Source organism: Pelobates fuscus, chromosome 1, assembly GCF_036172605.1.
Source record: "Pelobates fuscus isolate aPelFus1 chromosome 1, aPelFus1.pri, whole genome shotgun sequence".
In the NCBI taxonomy this organism is placed as follows: domain Eukaryota; kingdom Metazoa; phylum Chordata; class Amphibia; order Anura; family Pelobatidae; genus Pelobates; species Pelobates fuscus.
In genome coordinates, this window is record NC_086317.1 from 261,964,240 (window position 1) to 261,981,217 (window position 16,978).

The 16,978-nt window shown below is 42.9% G+C and overlaps 1 protein-coding gene across 1 annotated transcript in view; it reads right to left on the reverse strand.

Moving 5' to 3' along the window:
- The window catches only part of PPM1E (protein phosphatase, Mg2+/Mn2+ dependent 1E), a 299,607-nt gene that overhangs the window by 74,594 nt on the left and 208,035 nt on the right, over window positions 1-16,978 (reverse strand). Inside the window, exon 4 of the mRNA XM_063456941.1 lies at window positions 16,030-16,218. Within this exon, the coding sequence (XP_063313011.1) occupies window positions 16,030-16,218 (189 nt within the window). The remainder of the gene's footprint in view (window positions 1-16,029; window positions 16,219-16,978) is intronic.

A 16,978-nucleotide genomic window follows, 5' to 3' on the forward strand; every position in this document is an offset into this window, starting at 1 on the left:
CTGGAACAATTTTTCAGGGACAATGACACTCCCGGGATGTCCCCCATCACAATCTGGGAGGCCCATAAAAGTGTCATCCGAGGTGTACTCATACGCACTGCCACGATCAAGAGACGAGAAGCGATGCGGGAAATGACCGACCTCTACCAATCCATAGCGCACCTAGAACGCCAGCATAAAAGAACACATCTTAACGCAGTATACGGCGAATTGATGGAAAAAAGAAGGAACCTTAGAGACCTCATCCTGAAAAGACACCTCAGGACGGTGCGGCGCTCAAAAAGCTTCTACTACGCCCACGCGAATAAAGGGGGCAAATACCTGGCGAGAATTCTCAAGGGCCCCTCGCCCCACAGACAGATACACAAAATACGGCTCGCGACAGGAGAAGTGTCGCCCATTCCGCAAAAAATCGCGGAGGAGTTTAGGATATATTACCAAAACCTGTACAACCTGCCCTCACCAGTAGACAGAGAGTCTCCGACGCGACAATCTACGCGGATCCAGGAATACCTACGTGACACCATCGCGAACACAATTACCCGGGACGAGGCCCTGATACTGGACTCCCCGATTAGCACTGAAGAACTCACGGCAGCTCTTAAATCCTCCAAATCCGGCAAGGCCCCGGGACCGGATGGCTTTTCGGTTGGGTATTACAAAAAGTTCTCCAATACCCTGATTCCCTGGCTGACAAAGGCAATTAACGAGGTTGGGGAAGGGGGAAACTTCGGACTGGAATCTCTGGCGGCCACCATCACGGTACTATTAAAACCAGGGAAAGACCCGCTGGCCTGTGCCAGTTACCGCCCGATCTCCCTGCTCAATGTGGACGCTAAACTATTTACCAAAGTTCTGGCTACTAGATTGAAACAACTCCTTCCAGAATTGATACACGTTGACCAAACCGGTTTCATCCCGGACAGGGAGGCTAGAGATAGCACTCTCCGACTCTTCTCCATTCAGCACCACGTCAGGCGGACAAAAACCCCCCTAATGCTGTTATCGACGGACGCTGAAAAAGCGTTTGATCGCGTTAATTGGAACTATATGATAGCAACGCTTCAACAGATGGGATACGGGCAACGGTTACTCACCTGGATAGCAGCACTGTATAGCAAACCCAGGGCCACGATCAGAGTTAACGGAGCCACGACAACCGACTTCGCAATCAATAACGGCACCCGTCAGGGATGCCCGTTGTCACCCCTGCTGTTCGCAATAACGCTGGAACCGCTACTTCAGTCGATCCGCTTGAACCCCGACATCCAGGGATACGACTGGAAGGAGAAATGTCATAAAGTAGCGGCGTACGCGGATGATCTGCTTTTCTTTATACGCAACCCCAGAACCACCATACCTTGTCTCCTCTCTGAAATTGAAAAATACGGGAAACTATCAGGGTTCAAGCTCAATCTTGCAAAATGCGAAGCCTTGAATCTCACATTACCCTCCTCAGACTACAACTCGCTGAAACCTCACTTCACGTTCCGATGGTGTCATGACAAAATGAAGTACCTCGGCATCTGGATACCCACAGACCCGTCGGACATATACAGGTTCAACTTTCAACCCATGTCACAAAAGATAGTCGCTGACCTCACCAAATGGTCACATCCACACATCTCCTGGCATGGTCGTATTGCAGTTCTGAAAATGAACATACTCCCGAGACTCCTCTACCTAATGCAGACCATCCCAGTTGCTCTACCAACAACCTTCTTCTCCCCCCTGAAATCGGCAGTTATCAGATATGTGTGGCGAGGCGAAAGATCCAGGCTGCGATATGATATACTAACTCGCCCCAGACAGCGAGGAGGCCTAGCACTGCCGGACTTCAAGAAGTACTACCAAGCCACAGTGCTACAACGTATCCAGGACTGGCACGTGACGGCTACTTGGAAACAATGGGTGGAGCTGGACAGAGGCCTTATAGGCCCTACGATTGAGGCTAAGATCTGGGGAGGCGATGGGCACACGGTCTCACAACTCCGAGAAGAAGGGACAGTCCTGCAGACGATCCAGGGATGGAGGACCATGAGAGGCCAAACTCACATCTCTCCCGCTCCTAGCCCGATGACCCCCTTGACGTATAACAAATCGGTGGGTGGTGGGCTCCCACCCAGCGCATGGCCTATCACAACCTATGGGACATATATCCCGATATACAGAGCACTAGGGGCTGGGAAACTTCGCACTCTGGACTCTCTGCTGGAAGGTGCACCTAAGACCCCCATCGCCGTCTTGAGATATATACAACTGACACACTACTATAACACCATCCCTCACAAAGATCGCCTACACCGGAATCTATCTTGGTTCGAGAATCTTTGCTACGGAGGTGAACCCCTGGACCATGCAATCTCGGTACTTTACCAGAATCTCATAACAGCCGACATACCTGCCACCGGAACATTCCAACGACAATGGGAAGAACAACTGGGAATGACCTTCTCAACCTCTCAATGGGATAAGGCACTCATCTGGCAACAGAAGAGCTCTATGAGCTCGCATTACCAAGAGGTAAATTATAAGTTGATCTCATCATGGTACAGAACACCGGCAAGACTACACCAGATCTTCCCATCCATCTCTCCTAATTGCTGGCGATGCAATTCGGACAGGGGCACTATGGCCCACATTTGGTGGTCGTGCAGAGACATCTCCACATATTGGGTAATGATAAAAGATGAGATAACATCTATCCTGGGAGACATCACAGACTGGAACGCAGGCCTAGCGCTACTCCATATCTCGATGCAGCCAATCCCGGCATATAGGAAGTCGATACTCAGGCACCTCCTGAACGCAGCTAAAGCTTCCATACCGGTTCACTGGAAAACAACCAGGATACCCACTAAGGAGGACTGGATACAACGAGTTGAGGACATACAGGCAGCTGAAGCGGCACACGCCTCCCTGATGGACCGTGGTACTAAACACGCAGAGATGTGGTTCCCGTGGTTCCAATATATATCGCGTTGCCGCCGAGACACTGGTAGTGCCGGGGCATCGGAGGGCATGTCTACGGAGATGGGTCCCACATAATGGACCGTGACCAACCATACCCCCCCCCCCCCTCCTATCCTGCCTTCTCGTTTTACCCTTCTTCCGACCCCTACTTCGCATGACTCACCTGCGAGGTGCCAGCCTTGGGGTGGACAGGAGCAGAAGGGACGGTGGTGGAACACCCGCACGACGTTATACACTACCAATTCCTACCTCACAGCACACGAGGCCTTGGGCCACTATTAATCACCTCCAACACCTCATCTCTAAAAACTTAAGATGCACACTGACCGCTACACTACATACAGTGACTTATTGTACTACCTTGTCTGGCCACGGCCCCTACACCCCTTTAACCCCGCCCCACCCCCTCCCCTTCCCTCCCCTTCCCTCCCCTTCCCCCCCTCCCCTCCCCTCCCCACCCCCTCCCCTCCCCCCCCCCTCCCCCACCAAATGACCCAAGCGCATGCACTACAGCTTATACTCTTGAACTACCTGCACCATGGCGACATTTACATGGCTTTCTCCATCACGACCTTCATATTACTCATGACACAATTAAGCAGTAGATGGGAAGGTATTGTTCACTTCATTAACACATTCTATACCCCATTATTCCATACAGGACCTCAGGCTAGGGGGACTAGGGCACAGTGGAATGATACTCCGACGAATTTATATCTCACAATACGACTGATTGCACCACAACCCATGACCCTCCACATTCGAGCACCGACAGACCCAAGACAGAAACACTTCTGGTGAGGGCACAAGCATGCGGACCAGACCCGGTTACTGACTTCAGACAGAAGGGATATCCCCGCTTCCCTCCGTTAGGTTAGGGGTAACGATAACTGCTGCTCCTATGGAGGGCGGTTTGGCTGAGATATGCGAGACCCAGGATAAGGCCAGTCTCATGAACTCGATTACTATAGCTCGACCCTAGTGAGTAATACCTGGCTAATTGTCACAGATACCTGGTCCACTCCAATTGTTGACTATAGAACACCTAGTGGACCCCCCTATGCTATGTCCTACATTTGCATTATGGAATTATTCTTAATTGCACTAGCAGGTACGATCAGTTTAATATCCACTGCCGACCATGTGCCACACCCTTACCTTTCAACGTTTGGCAATGCCATTCATTGCGATACAATCACCCACAAATTCTTCTTCATGTATGTATAAATGAGAAAACACGGGGTGAAAGGAAAAAAAAAAAAAAAAACCAAGCGCACAAGTTGAAAATTAAGTTGTAAATGCGGTTATTCACGCATTCATGGTTCAGATACATTGTCTGTCTGCTCATGGTAAATTTGAGTCTATAACTGTAATTGTATCACTACCAGTTGTACCTAATCGATATCTTTATTTCAATAAAGAATTACAAAAAAAAACAACTTTGCAAACCTAAGCCGTGCTGCCATGATCTTTTTAGAGAGAAGAGGCTCCTGGCAACCCTTCCAAACAAACCATACTTGTTTAGCCTTTTTCTAATTGTACATTCATGAACTTTCACATGTAGCATGCTAACTGAGGCCTGTAGAGTCTGAAATTAAACTCTTGTTTTTTTTGCAATTTCTCTGAGCATTGCACGGTCTGACCTTGTGGTGAGTTTGCTGGGATGTCCACTCATGGGAAGATTGGCAACTATTAGACATGTGCAATTCGTTTCGGTCCGAATATGAATTCGGACGAATTTCGGGCAGTTCGGACATTCGGGTACTTTCGAATGTCCGAATTGCCAAAGTGCCGAATTGCTGAGGTCCCGAATTTCCGAAGTGCTGAAGTGCCGTAGTGCCGAAGTGTCAAAGTGCCGAAGTTCCGAAGCACAGTATTGCCTAAGTACTAATATACTTACCCAGTGAAAGAAGAAGAATGTTACATTGTATACAATTTTAAATAAAAAGTATACAAACATGGCCAGGATTCACCTGTAAGCATTTGCAACACTTACAACAATCAAGTAACATACATTCATATAAAATGTAAGTTACTTGGCCAGTCAATGTAATGACAGGAGTGAATAAGTAGATAACTCCCTAATTCCCACGGTATTAGGGAGCTATCTACTAAAAGGCTGAAAGACCTAAAGATTACTTAGTATTAGTAAATTATGCCCCTACTCGCTATACCGCGAGTAGGGGCATGTCTATTAAACAGTGAGCAGCCTGTGGCTGCTCACTGTTAAAAAAAATAATCACCAATTGCCCCCCCTCCACCCCCACCCCTGAGTGGTGGGTGGGGGCCCTAAATTATAATAAGGGGGGGGACCTAATGTCCACCCCCTGGCCCCCACCCCTGAGCGGTGGGGAAGGGCCCTAAATTATAATAGGGGGGGGACCTAATGACCTCCCCCCTGGCCCCCACCCCTGAGCGGTGGGTGGGGGCCCTAAATACTAATGAGTGGGGTGGGACCTAATGTCCTCCCCCCCTGGCCCCCACCCCTGAGCGGTGGGTGGGGGCCCTACAGTAAAATAAGGGGGGGGGACCTAATATCCTGCCCCCTGTCCCCCACTCCTGAGCGGTGGGTGGGGGCCCTAAATACTAATAAGGGGGGGGACCTAATGTCCTCCCCCCTGGTCCCCACCCCTGAGCGGTGGGTGGGGGCCCTACAGTAAAATAAGGGGGGGACCTAATGTCCTCCCCCTGGCCCCCACCCCTTATCGGTGGGTGGGGGGCCTAAATACTAATAAGGGGGGGGACCTAATGGTGAGTGGGTGGGGGCCCTACAGTAAAATAAGGGGGGGACCTAATGTCCTCCCCCTGGCCCCCACCCTGAGCGGGGCCCTAAATACTAAAAGGGGGAGACCTAAGGACCTCCCCCCTGGCCCCTACACCTGAGCGGTGGGTGGGGGCCCTAAATACTAATAAGGGGGGGACCTAATGTCCTCCCCCCTGGCCCGCACGCCCTGAGCGGTGGGTGGGTGCCCTAAATACTAATAAAGGGGGGGGACCTAATGTCCTCCCCCCTGGCCCCCACCCCTCACTGTTTACTAGACATGCCCCTACTCGCGGTATAGCGAGTAGGGGCAAAATTTACTAATACTAAGTCATTTTTACTTTGTATTAGTAAATTTGTCTGAAAGACCAATTTAGGTCTTTCAGCCTTTTGGTAGATAACTCCCTAATTCCCACGGTATTAGGGAGTTATCTACTAAGCGGCTGTAATAGAAGTCCCGAAGTGCCGAAATTCCGAAGTTCCAAAGTGTCGAAGTGCGGAAGTTCTGAAGTGCCGAAGTTGCCGAATTTCCGAAGTGTCGAAGTTCCGAATTGCGAAAATTCCGAATTTCGGAATGCCGAACCGAACCGAAAATTTTCCCCATGCACATGCCTAGCAACTATCTTGAATGTTTTTCACTTTTAAATAATCTTTCTCACTGTAGAATGATACTTTCAATTGTTTGGAAATGGACTTCCCAGTTTGATTGGCAGCAACAATTGCTTTGCCGAGATCATTGCTGTAAACAATAATGTCTTTCCTCCTTGGCAATATTGTAAAGCACTGCAGAATAAGTTGGCGCTATATAAATACCAATAATAATAATAATATTAATACACACCTGAAAGCCCAAGATTAGAAAACTGCTATAACTTCGGCTTTTAGGAAGGTGGCCAAACTTGCTGATGAAGAAATCCCCCTAGCTGAGAGGTGTCTTCAACAATGCAATATGATCAAGTTTATATCACCTATATGTGACAACCTACCTGTTGGTTTGCTTGGAGAGAAACTTAATTGCATTGGAATGGTAACTCCTTGCAAACACGACTTTCCCAGGTGGAGAGTGATGTTGGAACCTGGTAGATCTATGAGGGCATGGTTGCCTTTATTTACAGAGGAAGTGATGCAGCCAGAAAGGAGCAGACATGAAGTAGTGTTAGGTGGTCCAATGGTCAGGGATGGCAGCAAAGGAGCAAAGTCAAGAGTCAAGCCAAAGGTCAGAAGCCAGGAAAGAGGTCAAAGGTCAGATACAAGAAGCTTGGTCAGGCTCAAAGCCTAGAGTCAGAAGCCAAGAAGATTTTACCGGGAGCAAGAACCAGGAATAAGAACCAGGAGATTAGGGCAAGCAGTAATCAAATGCAGTGCTTGAATATTTATAGGCAGAGCAAGTCATGTGACTGACCCTCTACCCCTGCAGATGGAACTCCCCAGGCTGCCATATGGATGCCATGCAGCACAGGCGTCCATATGGCGGCTGTCTTCTTGTTGTGGCGGGGGCCCGGCACTGATGGCAGACAACAGATACAGGAGCCTCACAAGAAGCAGCGAGAGAGAGTGTTAGTACAGAGCCATCCGAGCCCTCAAATGCACTGAAAAAGTACTATGACTGAAACGTTTGTACCTTCATTTGTTCTTCATTAAATGCTGGTGCACAAAATCTCTGGTTGCGCTTCCCTCCTTTTCTTTATACTTTGCTTATACCACTGTAGGAGCCACAGTTGGGGAATAGCAGCACTTGTTCTTGGGTACTTCATTTTTGGCAGGGGGGGGGGGGGGGGGGGGGGGACTGCAGTAACTCCTGCCTCTGTCTTTTCTACATGGCTAAATTAGTTAGGGAGGAGAATATAAAAGCAATATAATTTACATTTAAATCGATCTTAGGGAAATTGGGAATACTTGCCACATTGAATGGGAAATCTTAAATTCTGGTGAACGGCCATTGCCTTGCTCTTTCTTGATGCATTGAAAGGTGAGTGCAGCAGATGTGTATGAGGTAGACATGACTTAGACTAGGTTTCTTTTCAGCATGGGATTTACAGAGAACACTCAAGCAGTGCCACGAGTTTTAAAAGTAGGAAATGTAATAGCAATTACTGGCAATAATTATATTGCTTTTTGGGCAGATAAAACAATTGTCCATAGAGTAGCTGTACTGCTACCCAACTCCAGATATTAAATAATGTTTGTGCTTCAACAATTGTTGCCAGGTTTTTGGGGGGGCTGTGCTGCATACTATATTGTGCGAGTTAGGTTTTAGAAAAGGGGTTAACAGCATTTTCTATGTGGAAATTAGGACTTATTATATTTTATTAACTGTTAAAAATCACTCCAAATTTTAATTATTTTGGATTTTTCTCATTCATATTTATAAAACATAATTCATATACTAAAATATTTACAAGACACTCAAAAGATGAAATGGAAAATTACAAAACAGTGGGCAATTAAGGATAAACATATCTATCCATGCCAAGAAATTAGATCCTGGATAGAACTAGATGTTTACTGGTTATTTATGTCAGTTTACAAAGTATGTGTTTAAGTAAACCCTTTCTTACTCATCCCTGGCAAAAATGGCACAGAATGGACAGTGGGCAGCATCACATGAGTGATCTGAGCTTCTACTCGGACATATTTAGTAGCTAGGACATTTTAGTGGAGACAACAACTTCTCTGAGAACCCACAACACCGAGACAGTTAATACTTCACACACATTCGGAGACTGGCAATCGAATAGTGAAAGTGATATGGCATGTATTAGATGTATATTGGGCACAAAAAACATAAAACATTGTAAATATAACATAATAAGTAATCCAGTAGTCCCACACTCTCCCATATATCTATCTCCAAATACACTACAACTCTCACTACAATTTCCCTGTTAATTCGGCATGCGGTTACATAGTTGTCTGGGTTGAAAAAAGATAGGTCCATCATGTTAAGACTTGAAACTCATTCTTGTATGCTGTTGATCCAAAAGAAGGCAAAAAGCCCAATTGTAGCCATTTCCAATTATGCCACATAAAGGTAAAAAAAAAATCCTTCCTGACTCCATAATGGCAATACGATTTTAACAACCTGTTAACATGCATATCAGTTATATCCTTGAATATTCTGTTTATGTAAAAAAGTATCTAGGCTATTTTTAATATCCATAGAATCTAATAAGAAAACCTCTTTTGGCAGAGAATTCCACATCTTATTTTAATGAACACTTTCCTTTGCTGTAAGCAAAAATGCTCTTCTTCTCAAAGGATGACGTCTTATCCTACTAATGTATATTCCCACCAAGACCGCCATTAGGGAGTGACAACCACCTGTAGCGGCAGAACTGCCGCCGGTGCAGCTGCACCAGGGCCTGTACGCTGATGGGGCCCATTGGGTGGCCCATGCACTTAGGTCCCCCCGTTTGGCATATGTCTTCAGGGGCCCAGTCAACGCTGCATCCCTTTAATAGCACGACTAAAATGGCAGCGACAGACAGTGCAGCTTGCTACGCATTGGAGGCAGTGAGGAGGGGAGCCAGCTGCCAGACCAACTCCCATCAGCCCCATCCACACTCCTACACCCAAAAGGTTAGAAACAGGAGGATGGCTTAAAATTACTTGTATGTGTGTATCAGTATGTGTGTGTTTGTGTGTCTGTGTGTCAGTATGTACCTGTGTTTGTGTTAATATGAATCTGAGTGTCTGTGTACACGTATGTCTGTGTGTGTCTCAGTGTGTTTATGTGTGTATATTTCAGTATGTCTGTGTGTGTATCCATGTGTCCTTTTGTGTCAGCGTCTGCATTTGTGTGTCAGTGTGCTTATGTCTGTGTGTGTGTGTGCATGTGTTCTGTGTAAATGTGTATCTGAGTGTCTGTGTACACGATTGTATGTGTATCTTTGTGTCAGTGTGGGTATATGTGTGTAACTATGTGTCATTGTATGTGTCAGTGTGTCGGCGTGTGTATCAGTGTGTCAGTATATGTAACTGTGTGTATCTGTGTCATTGCGTATATGTATATTTGCATTTGTGTCAGTGTGTGTATCTGTGTATCTGTGGGTGTCTGTGTGGAAGTGTGTGGAAGTGTATACACTACACACAAATGCACACCTGCATTTAAACACCAACATTTACTCATACTAAATGCAAAAAATGCTTACATTCAAACACACAATGTGCGTTTGAATGTAAGCATGTTTTTGTATGCTTACATTGTGTGTGTATATATATATATATATACACACACACACACACACACACACACACACACACATTTATATATACACACACAATGTGTGTTTAAATGTAAGCATGTCTTTGCATGTACTATGTGTAAATGTTGGTATTTAAATGCAGGCGTGCATTATGTGTATATGTATATATATATATATATATATATATATATATATATATATATTTTACACATACACACATATTACATGCAAATACATTCTTACATTGAAACACACATTGTGAATATAATTATAAACATCCAAATGTATAATATATATAGTTAATACAATGTTAAACAAAAATCTGCACAGCAGTCAAGCCATAAGACTTGCTTTTCCCACAGGAATCACACATTTGCAGTGATGTTACTACTGCAAAGGATTCTGGGTGGGCATATGCAAATTAGTTCAACAAAGAATACAATTTTGCCTCATTCCATCTTTGTTGAACTAATTTGCATATGCCCACCCAGAATCATTTGCGATAGTAACATCACTGCAAATTTGTGATTTCTGTGGGAAAAGCAAGTCTTATGGCTTGACTGCTGTGCAGATTTTTGTTTAACAACGTATTAACTATCCACAGACTTCAGATGGAAGGGGTTTTCAATCACAATTTTAATAAATGAATACTATTTGCACTATTTGAAAACCTGTTAACTTTTGCCATATTCCCTCCTGCATAATAATTATTAATAGCACAGGGGATGCTATGTAGAACACTCTTATATACATCATCTTCACTGTCTGAACTTTGTTCCGTATAAAATGGAGAGATATTGTTATTTTAGTTAATGACAGTTAAGTTTGAATTTAATTGCAGCGGGAGTAACTGTGGTTACAAATGTCAACTATGAATAAAATTTAGTATATACGATCAAGATCGAGAAACTGTTAATATTTGCAATTATTGAAACAATGTATCACAAATGTACACTCTGTATCTAATATTTCTCAGGAATAATGTTTATTTATATGTGTAAATTGAGAAGAAAAAACGCTATATAAGCGGCAAAATGTCCATATCCATTGATAAAGCCGTTGTTACGGAGAAACGCGTTTGGAGGGACTGACTGCTGATCCTCAAAAGCTAACATCTAGGACGCATTTGCCTGTATTGCATCTAGCAATTTAACATCTGAATTGCTGATCCGGGACGCCGTGAGCAATATAAGGTCGGCAACTAGTATGCACTTTATGAATCAGCTTACAGACACTCGCTAATGAAGTCTGTTTATAAAGTATTTTATTTGGATATTTTATTATGAGCTTTTTATACTTTAATTTTTAGTTGAGAGCTAAGACTCTAAAAAAGCTATCTTTTATTTATCATAATTTGGATTGCATTTTATGAATTTTGCTGATGCAAAGATCCACTAATTTATTTTCATTTTTCTCTGTATCTTTCCATGTATTCACTTTACTATGGAGTAACACTATTCAAGGAAACACCTGAACTAAGGAATTTGCATCCAGTATATAATATCTGCGATTTTTCCTGTTCTTAAGTAGTTACTTATAACATATGACTGTTTGACTATCCTAGAACGATAGTCTTATATGTATCACTGTATTAACAGTTATTACAGTAAGAGATTATGGGTATTTGTATCACTTCATGTAATAACAATCTGTGTTAAACTAAAATGTAATTTAGAACAAGAAAAATGTATCTTATTTACACAGACTGATTTGTAAACACATTTATTGTAGGAGTATTATTGTTGTGGAGCTCTGTTAAACACTTAGACACACCAACATGATAGAGTTCCTAGAGGGACATTAGGTAAGAAAAGAGGAACAGCGGAATTTGGGGCCAAAATAGAGACTGCCTTTCCAAAATAGGGACACTTGGGAACAGAACCAGACTGGGGGAAAAAATTCAGCCCACGCAATTAAAGGCCGAGCAGCGCAGTAGAAGGGGGTGGAAACAGAGAGGGGGCATGTCATGTCATCAACAATGACACATGTACCATCTCAAATTGAGTATTTTTTTTTGCTATCCCTCCATGGCATCTCATGTGCAGAGCCCTGGGAGAGCTCTAGCAAGGGAACAGTGCCCTGTATATGTTTAATAAAGACACAGCTCTGCTTTTGCTGGTGACTTGTCTCTGTCCCTAAAAGGGGGGATACCAAAGGGAAAAAGTGAGACATGGTCAGTAATAGGTGTTGTGCATGTGTGGGGAGGCTGTCTTTGGTGCTGTATGTGGTTTGAGGCTGATTGTGGGATTGTGTGTGCAGGGATAACCGTTTGTGCTGTAGTGTATGTAAAGGATTATGTTTGGCGTGTACTATGTGTGGCTAGAGACTGTAGTGTTCATGTGTTTCCACTAATTGTAAATTGTATGTATCATGGAGCTGCAGAGATTGTGTATGTATGTGTCTGTCTAGCTGTTGTAGAAAGAAAATGCAAAAGCGTGTGTGTGTATAAAATAATAAATATTTATTCCCCCCCTCACTTTTGTTACTTCTGTTACCTTTGGCCAAGGGAGGGGGGTATTCTGGTGGTACAGTGTACACTCTAACTGGTGGCCCACTGCTACAGATGAGCACTGGCATCAGTGAGAGCATCGCCATTAAAACACGAGGCAATGCTCTCAGTGACTGGAGTTTGCAAGAATATACCACTTGGCCTCCAGCCGGAAATGAGATCTGATGCTCCCTGCACCGCTCTGCATGTCTGTGTAGTGCTCCCATAAAGGCATTTAGTTTCTTGTTTGGGCCTTGCTCACTGAGCTTAGGGCCTGCATGGGTCGGCCGGGAGATCCTTTGAGTTTGCGGGTGTTCTTTTTAAGGAACAAGGCATGCTAGGAGTTTGTATGTTAGAGTAATCTTGTAAATCACTTCTTTGGCTGGTTAGATTATGAGGACATGTCTGATCAGTTTTCTTCAGTCAGAGTAAAGGAACAGAAGATATCAGAAATAAACTCTATTTGAAACTGATACAATAAGGTCATAGTGGGATAGATTTGTTGTTCTTTATAAGGAAAGGAGTGTATACAGATATGGATCCCTGGTGGACTGAGTCATATCAACCTAGGACTTTTCTGGTATTTCAAGTCTCAGGATCCAACCAGGGCCGGACTGGCCCACCGGGATACTGGGAAATTTCCAGGTGGGCCGCAGCACCTGGGGGCTGCGCATGTAGGTGCCACCGGGTGGCCGGTCCAGTGGCACACTCGGAGGGGGCCGGCCGCATTCCATGCTGATGCCGCCATCATGGTGCTCCACCAAGCCAATCCGGCGGCACACTCTTGGTGACATGGTGGTGGCAGCATCATGCTGTGGGGATGTTTTTTAGCAGCCGGGACTGGGAAACTGGTCAGAGTTGAGGGAAAGATGGATGGTGCTAAATACTGGGATATTCTTGAGCAAAACCTGTACCACTCTGTGTGTTATTTGAGGCTAGGCCAGAGGTTCACCTTCCAGAAGGACAATGACCCCAAACACACTGCTAAAGCAACACTTGAGCGGTTTAAGGGGAAACATATAAATGTGTTGGAATGGCCTAGTCAAAGCCCAGACCTCAATCCAATAGAAAATCTGTGGTCAGACTTAAAGATTGCTGTTCACAAGCGCAAACCATCCAACTTGAAGGAGCTGGAGCAGTTTTGCAAGGAGGAATGGGCACAAATCCCAGTGGTAAGATGTGGTAAGCTCATAGAGACTTATCCAAAGCGACTTGGAGCAGTGATTGCCGCAAAAGGTGGCTCTTCAAAGTATTGACTTTAGGGGGGTGAATAGTTATGCACATTGACTTTTTCTGTTATTTTGTCCTATTTGTTGTTTGCTTCACAATAAAAAAAAAATTTAAGAAAATCTTCAAAGTTGTGGGCATGTTCTGTAAATTAAATGATGAAAATCCTCAAACAATCCATGTTAATTCCAGATTGTGAGGCAACAAAACACGAACAATGCCAAGGGGGGTGAATAATTTTGCAAGGCACTGTATAAGATACCACCTTAGCAGCAGAATCTGCGTAAACAGAAATGCTCTGCATCTCTCTTTAAAAATAAAAAATAAAAACAGGTTACATATGGCACCCAATGTGGGCTTTGTAGTTAAAAGTGAAAGGACTATAATTGGAACTCCGTAACACACCCAGAATAATGACGCACGAAGACAGTAAGACGTGGTATAAGACTTAGGGAACTATCTCTTCGAGAGCTCTTAAGATTGGCAATTCCAGGGCTGAACATGAAAGGGCATTTCTTAAGTGCAAAGGCTGGCACCCACACATTCTTATTTAGGTACTACACAAAGAATTTCCATTAAGTCAGCTCACTCCTTAAAAAAGCGTGCAGCAAAAGATCCATACCTAAGAAAAATGTAATAAACTCTTTAAAGCTGTGCGAAGCCAAAATGTTAAGAAAAGAAAATGGATGACTTCAGAATGCAATTTTTTTTTTGTAAGATCCGCAGACACTCAAAATACATTGAAATCCTGTTAACTATGACAGAGATATGTAATAAAAAATGCCATTCAAACATGCATTTAGGGAATAATGAATACTAATAAAGGTACGTATATCTGTCTATTACAGAACCACATCACGGCTTGCACCCATTGATACAAAATACAAAAGACTAGCAATGGGCACCCTTACAAGTGTGGACTTTAGGCACAGAGTAACTGCTATAGCAGCTAAGAAAAAAAAAATAATGATCTTTCATAATCATCTGAGAAAACTGAATTCTGCGACTATTAATCATGCTTGACATCTGAGTTATAATTAAATGCTAGGCAGAAGAAAGAAAGAATAACCAATAGAGCTACGAAGCAGATGATAAATGAAAGAATTAGGGCCCGTCTGAATTTATATTCTTCCTATAATTATTTGCGGTCTCAGAATTAAGATGCACTATTAATATCCACGCTCATTTAGGTATTATGATATATAAATCAGATGGACAGACAGAGAGAGATAGATAGATGTATTGGTCTGTGTATATTGTACTGTTTTCTCCCTAATTGTACAGAGCTGCAGAATATGTTGGTACTTTATAAATGATAGTGATAGTGATGATGATGTAGATAGTTAGATAGATAGATAGTTCAGTTGTACTTCTATACATTTTATTGTTTGAAGTTTGCCTTTCTACTTTTTTAAGTTCCATAATGTACAATCTGAGAATAGATGCCCAGATCTGTGATGTATGTTTATATAGCTGTGTATAGAGTGCAAGAGCTATCGAAGATTTTATATATAAATGTATATATATATATATATATATATATATATATAAAATGCATATTTTTTATTAAGATACAAAAACATATTTAAAAAGAAGAATGCCCCGCAAAAAAGGAAATGCTAAAGCAAAGTATAAGTGTGTCTGCTTGGCACCCTTTCTGTTCCCCCCCATTTCCAGGTCTTACCCCTGCCCGCTACCTCCATGTATATATAGACCCACCTTAAATCACATCAGAAAGAGAAATAGCTAAACTCTGTCCACAAAAATCAAAAGAATAAAAAATAATTTATATTGCTAGAAGACGAGTACTAATTGGTTAATTTTAATTCTAGCTAGAATGGGTATATCTTGAGTAGTAGCATATTGCAGACACTCGAAGAACCTTAGTATTTGCATCTAACCTTGTATGTAACCATAGCCTTAAGTTTTTCTATATATACACTTTTAACATAATTCTCTTTTTGCAAATTCATGTTGCACGTGGATTCATTTAGGTACGGCTGTGGGAGATGACAAAACTTGATAGCGGAAGCTGACTTTTGTCAGATTTGTCATTTAATTTCCAAATGCATCCAAATGTAAGGGTGTTCCATTTATTTAAGAACGCACATTTGGTACAATACCTATATAAGTATTTTCTGAACTGAAATGATGGGAGAGAGTGAGCAGTAACTATTAGCTAAAAGAAATGCAATGAAAACTAACTATACGCAGATCTGTTGTTTAGATAATCTGTTCTAGTATATTCTCGTTAATATACTTGGAAGCATGTAGCAGGTACCACAATGAGTTCAATGGCAGATGTCATAGAATGGCTGTAATTGGACCACTAACACAATGGTGATTATAACCCAGTGTCTCAACACATCACTGACCTCACGTGCTGCTTTCTTGACGAAGCACTCATCAGTGGTTCTGAACGCTCTGCAAAGAGCCTCGGCAGGGTCCTGTGGGAATATCTCTTGCCGCACCAAGTTCACATGGAGATGGATAGCAGCATATATGGCAGCATCGACACCTCCATGTCCATCAAACACAGCAAAATAGGCTTGCTCTTCCTGATCCTGAAGATTAAAGAGACCAAAGTTGTAAGTGGAGAGGCTCTCTACTATATCTCCTGTTAAGGCACAGTGACAAAATGAGCATTTCAAACCTGGCAATAATCACATTTTGTTACATTATTATCAGCATATTAAGACAAGCTTTATATGTCACTTTATATGTATTTATTACCAGCAGCAATCTTTTATTTTGATTAAACTTTAATCACTAAAGCAATATATAATATGCCATTAACAGTAGTGTAGTAAATAGAGAGAAGCATCTGATTGGACAAAAGTCATCAGTAATGATGACTTCACAGGAGGAAGATTAGAGAGATACAGTGAATAAATGAAATACGTTTAATTTATTTTAATACTTTCAGTGCTGAATTGTGGGGGTGGTAATCAAAAATATCAAAACATAGAAATCGTTTTAACTGGACTGTTTTCTTTAAATGTAAAAATGCATAGCTGATAGATAATAGATAGAGGAGGAGAAACAAAAACAATGCTTCTATTTCTACTCCTTTAAAGTGGCATTGTAATGCCATATTTCCTTTTTTTCCGATCATTTACCCGCAACACAGAACACAAAGTAGGAACTATTTTGTCCTGTATTTTTCCTAGGCTTGACAAAGCTTAAACAGGCACTAAATTATTTTTCAAGAACAATATTCCAATAATGCTCACCTGTCCAACATATCTATCGCCTATAATCTCATGATACCTCCTCTGTGCTTTTCCTAACATCGCACATACTAGGGAATTTTAATGGGGGAGG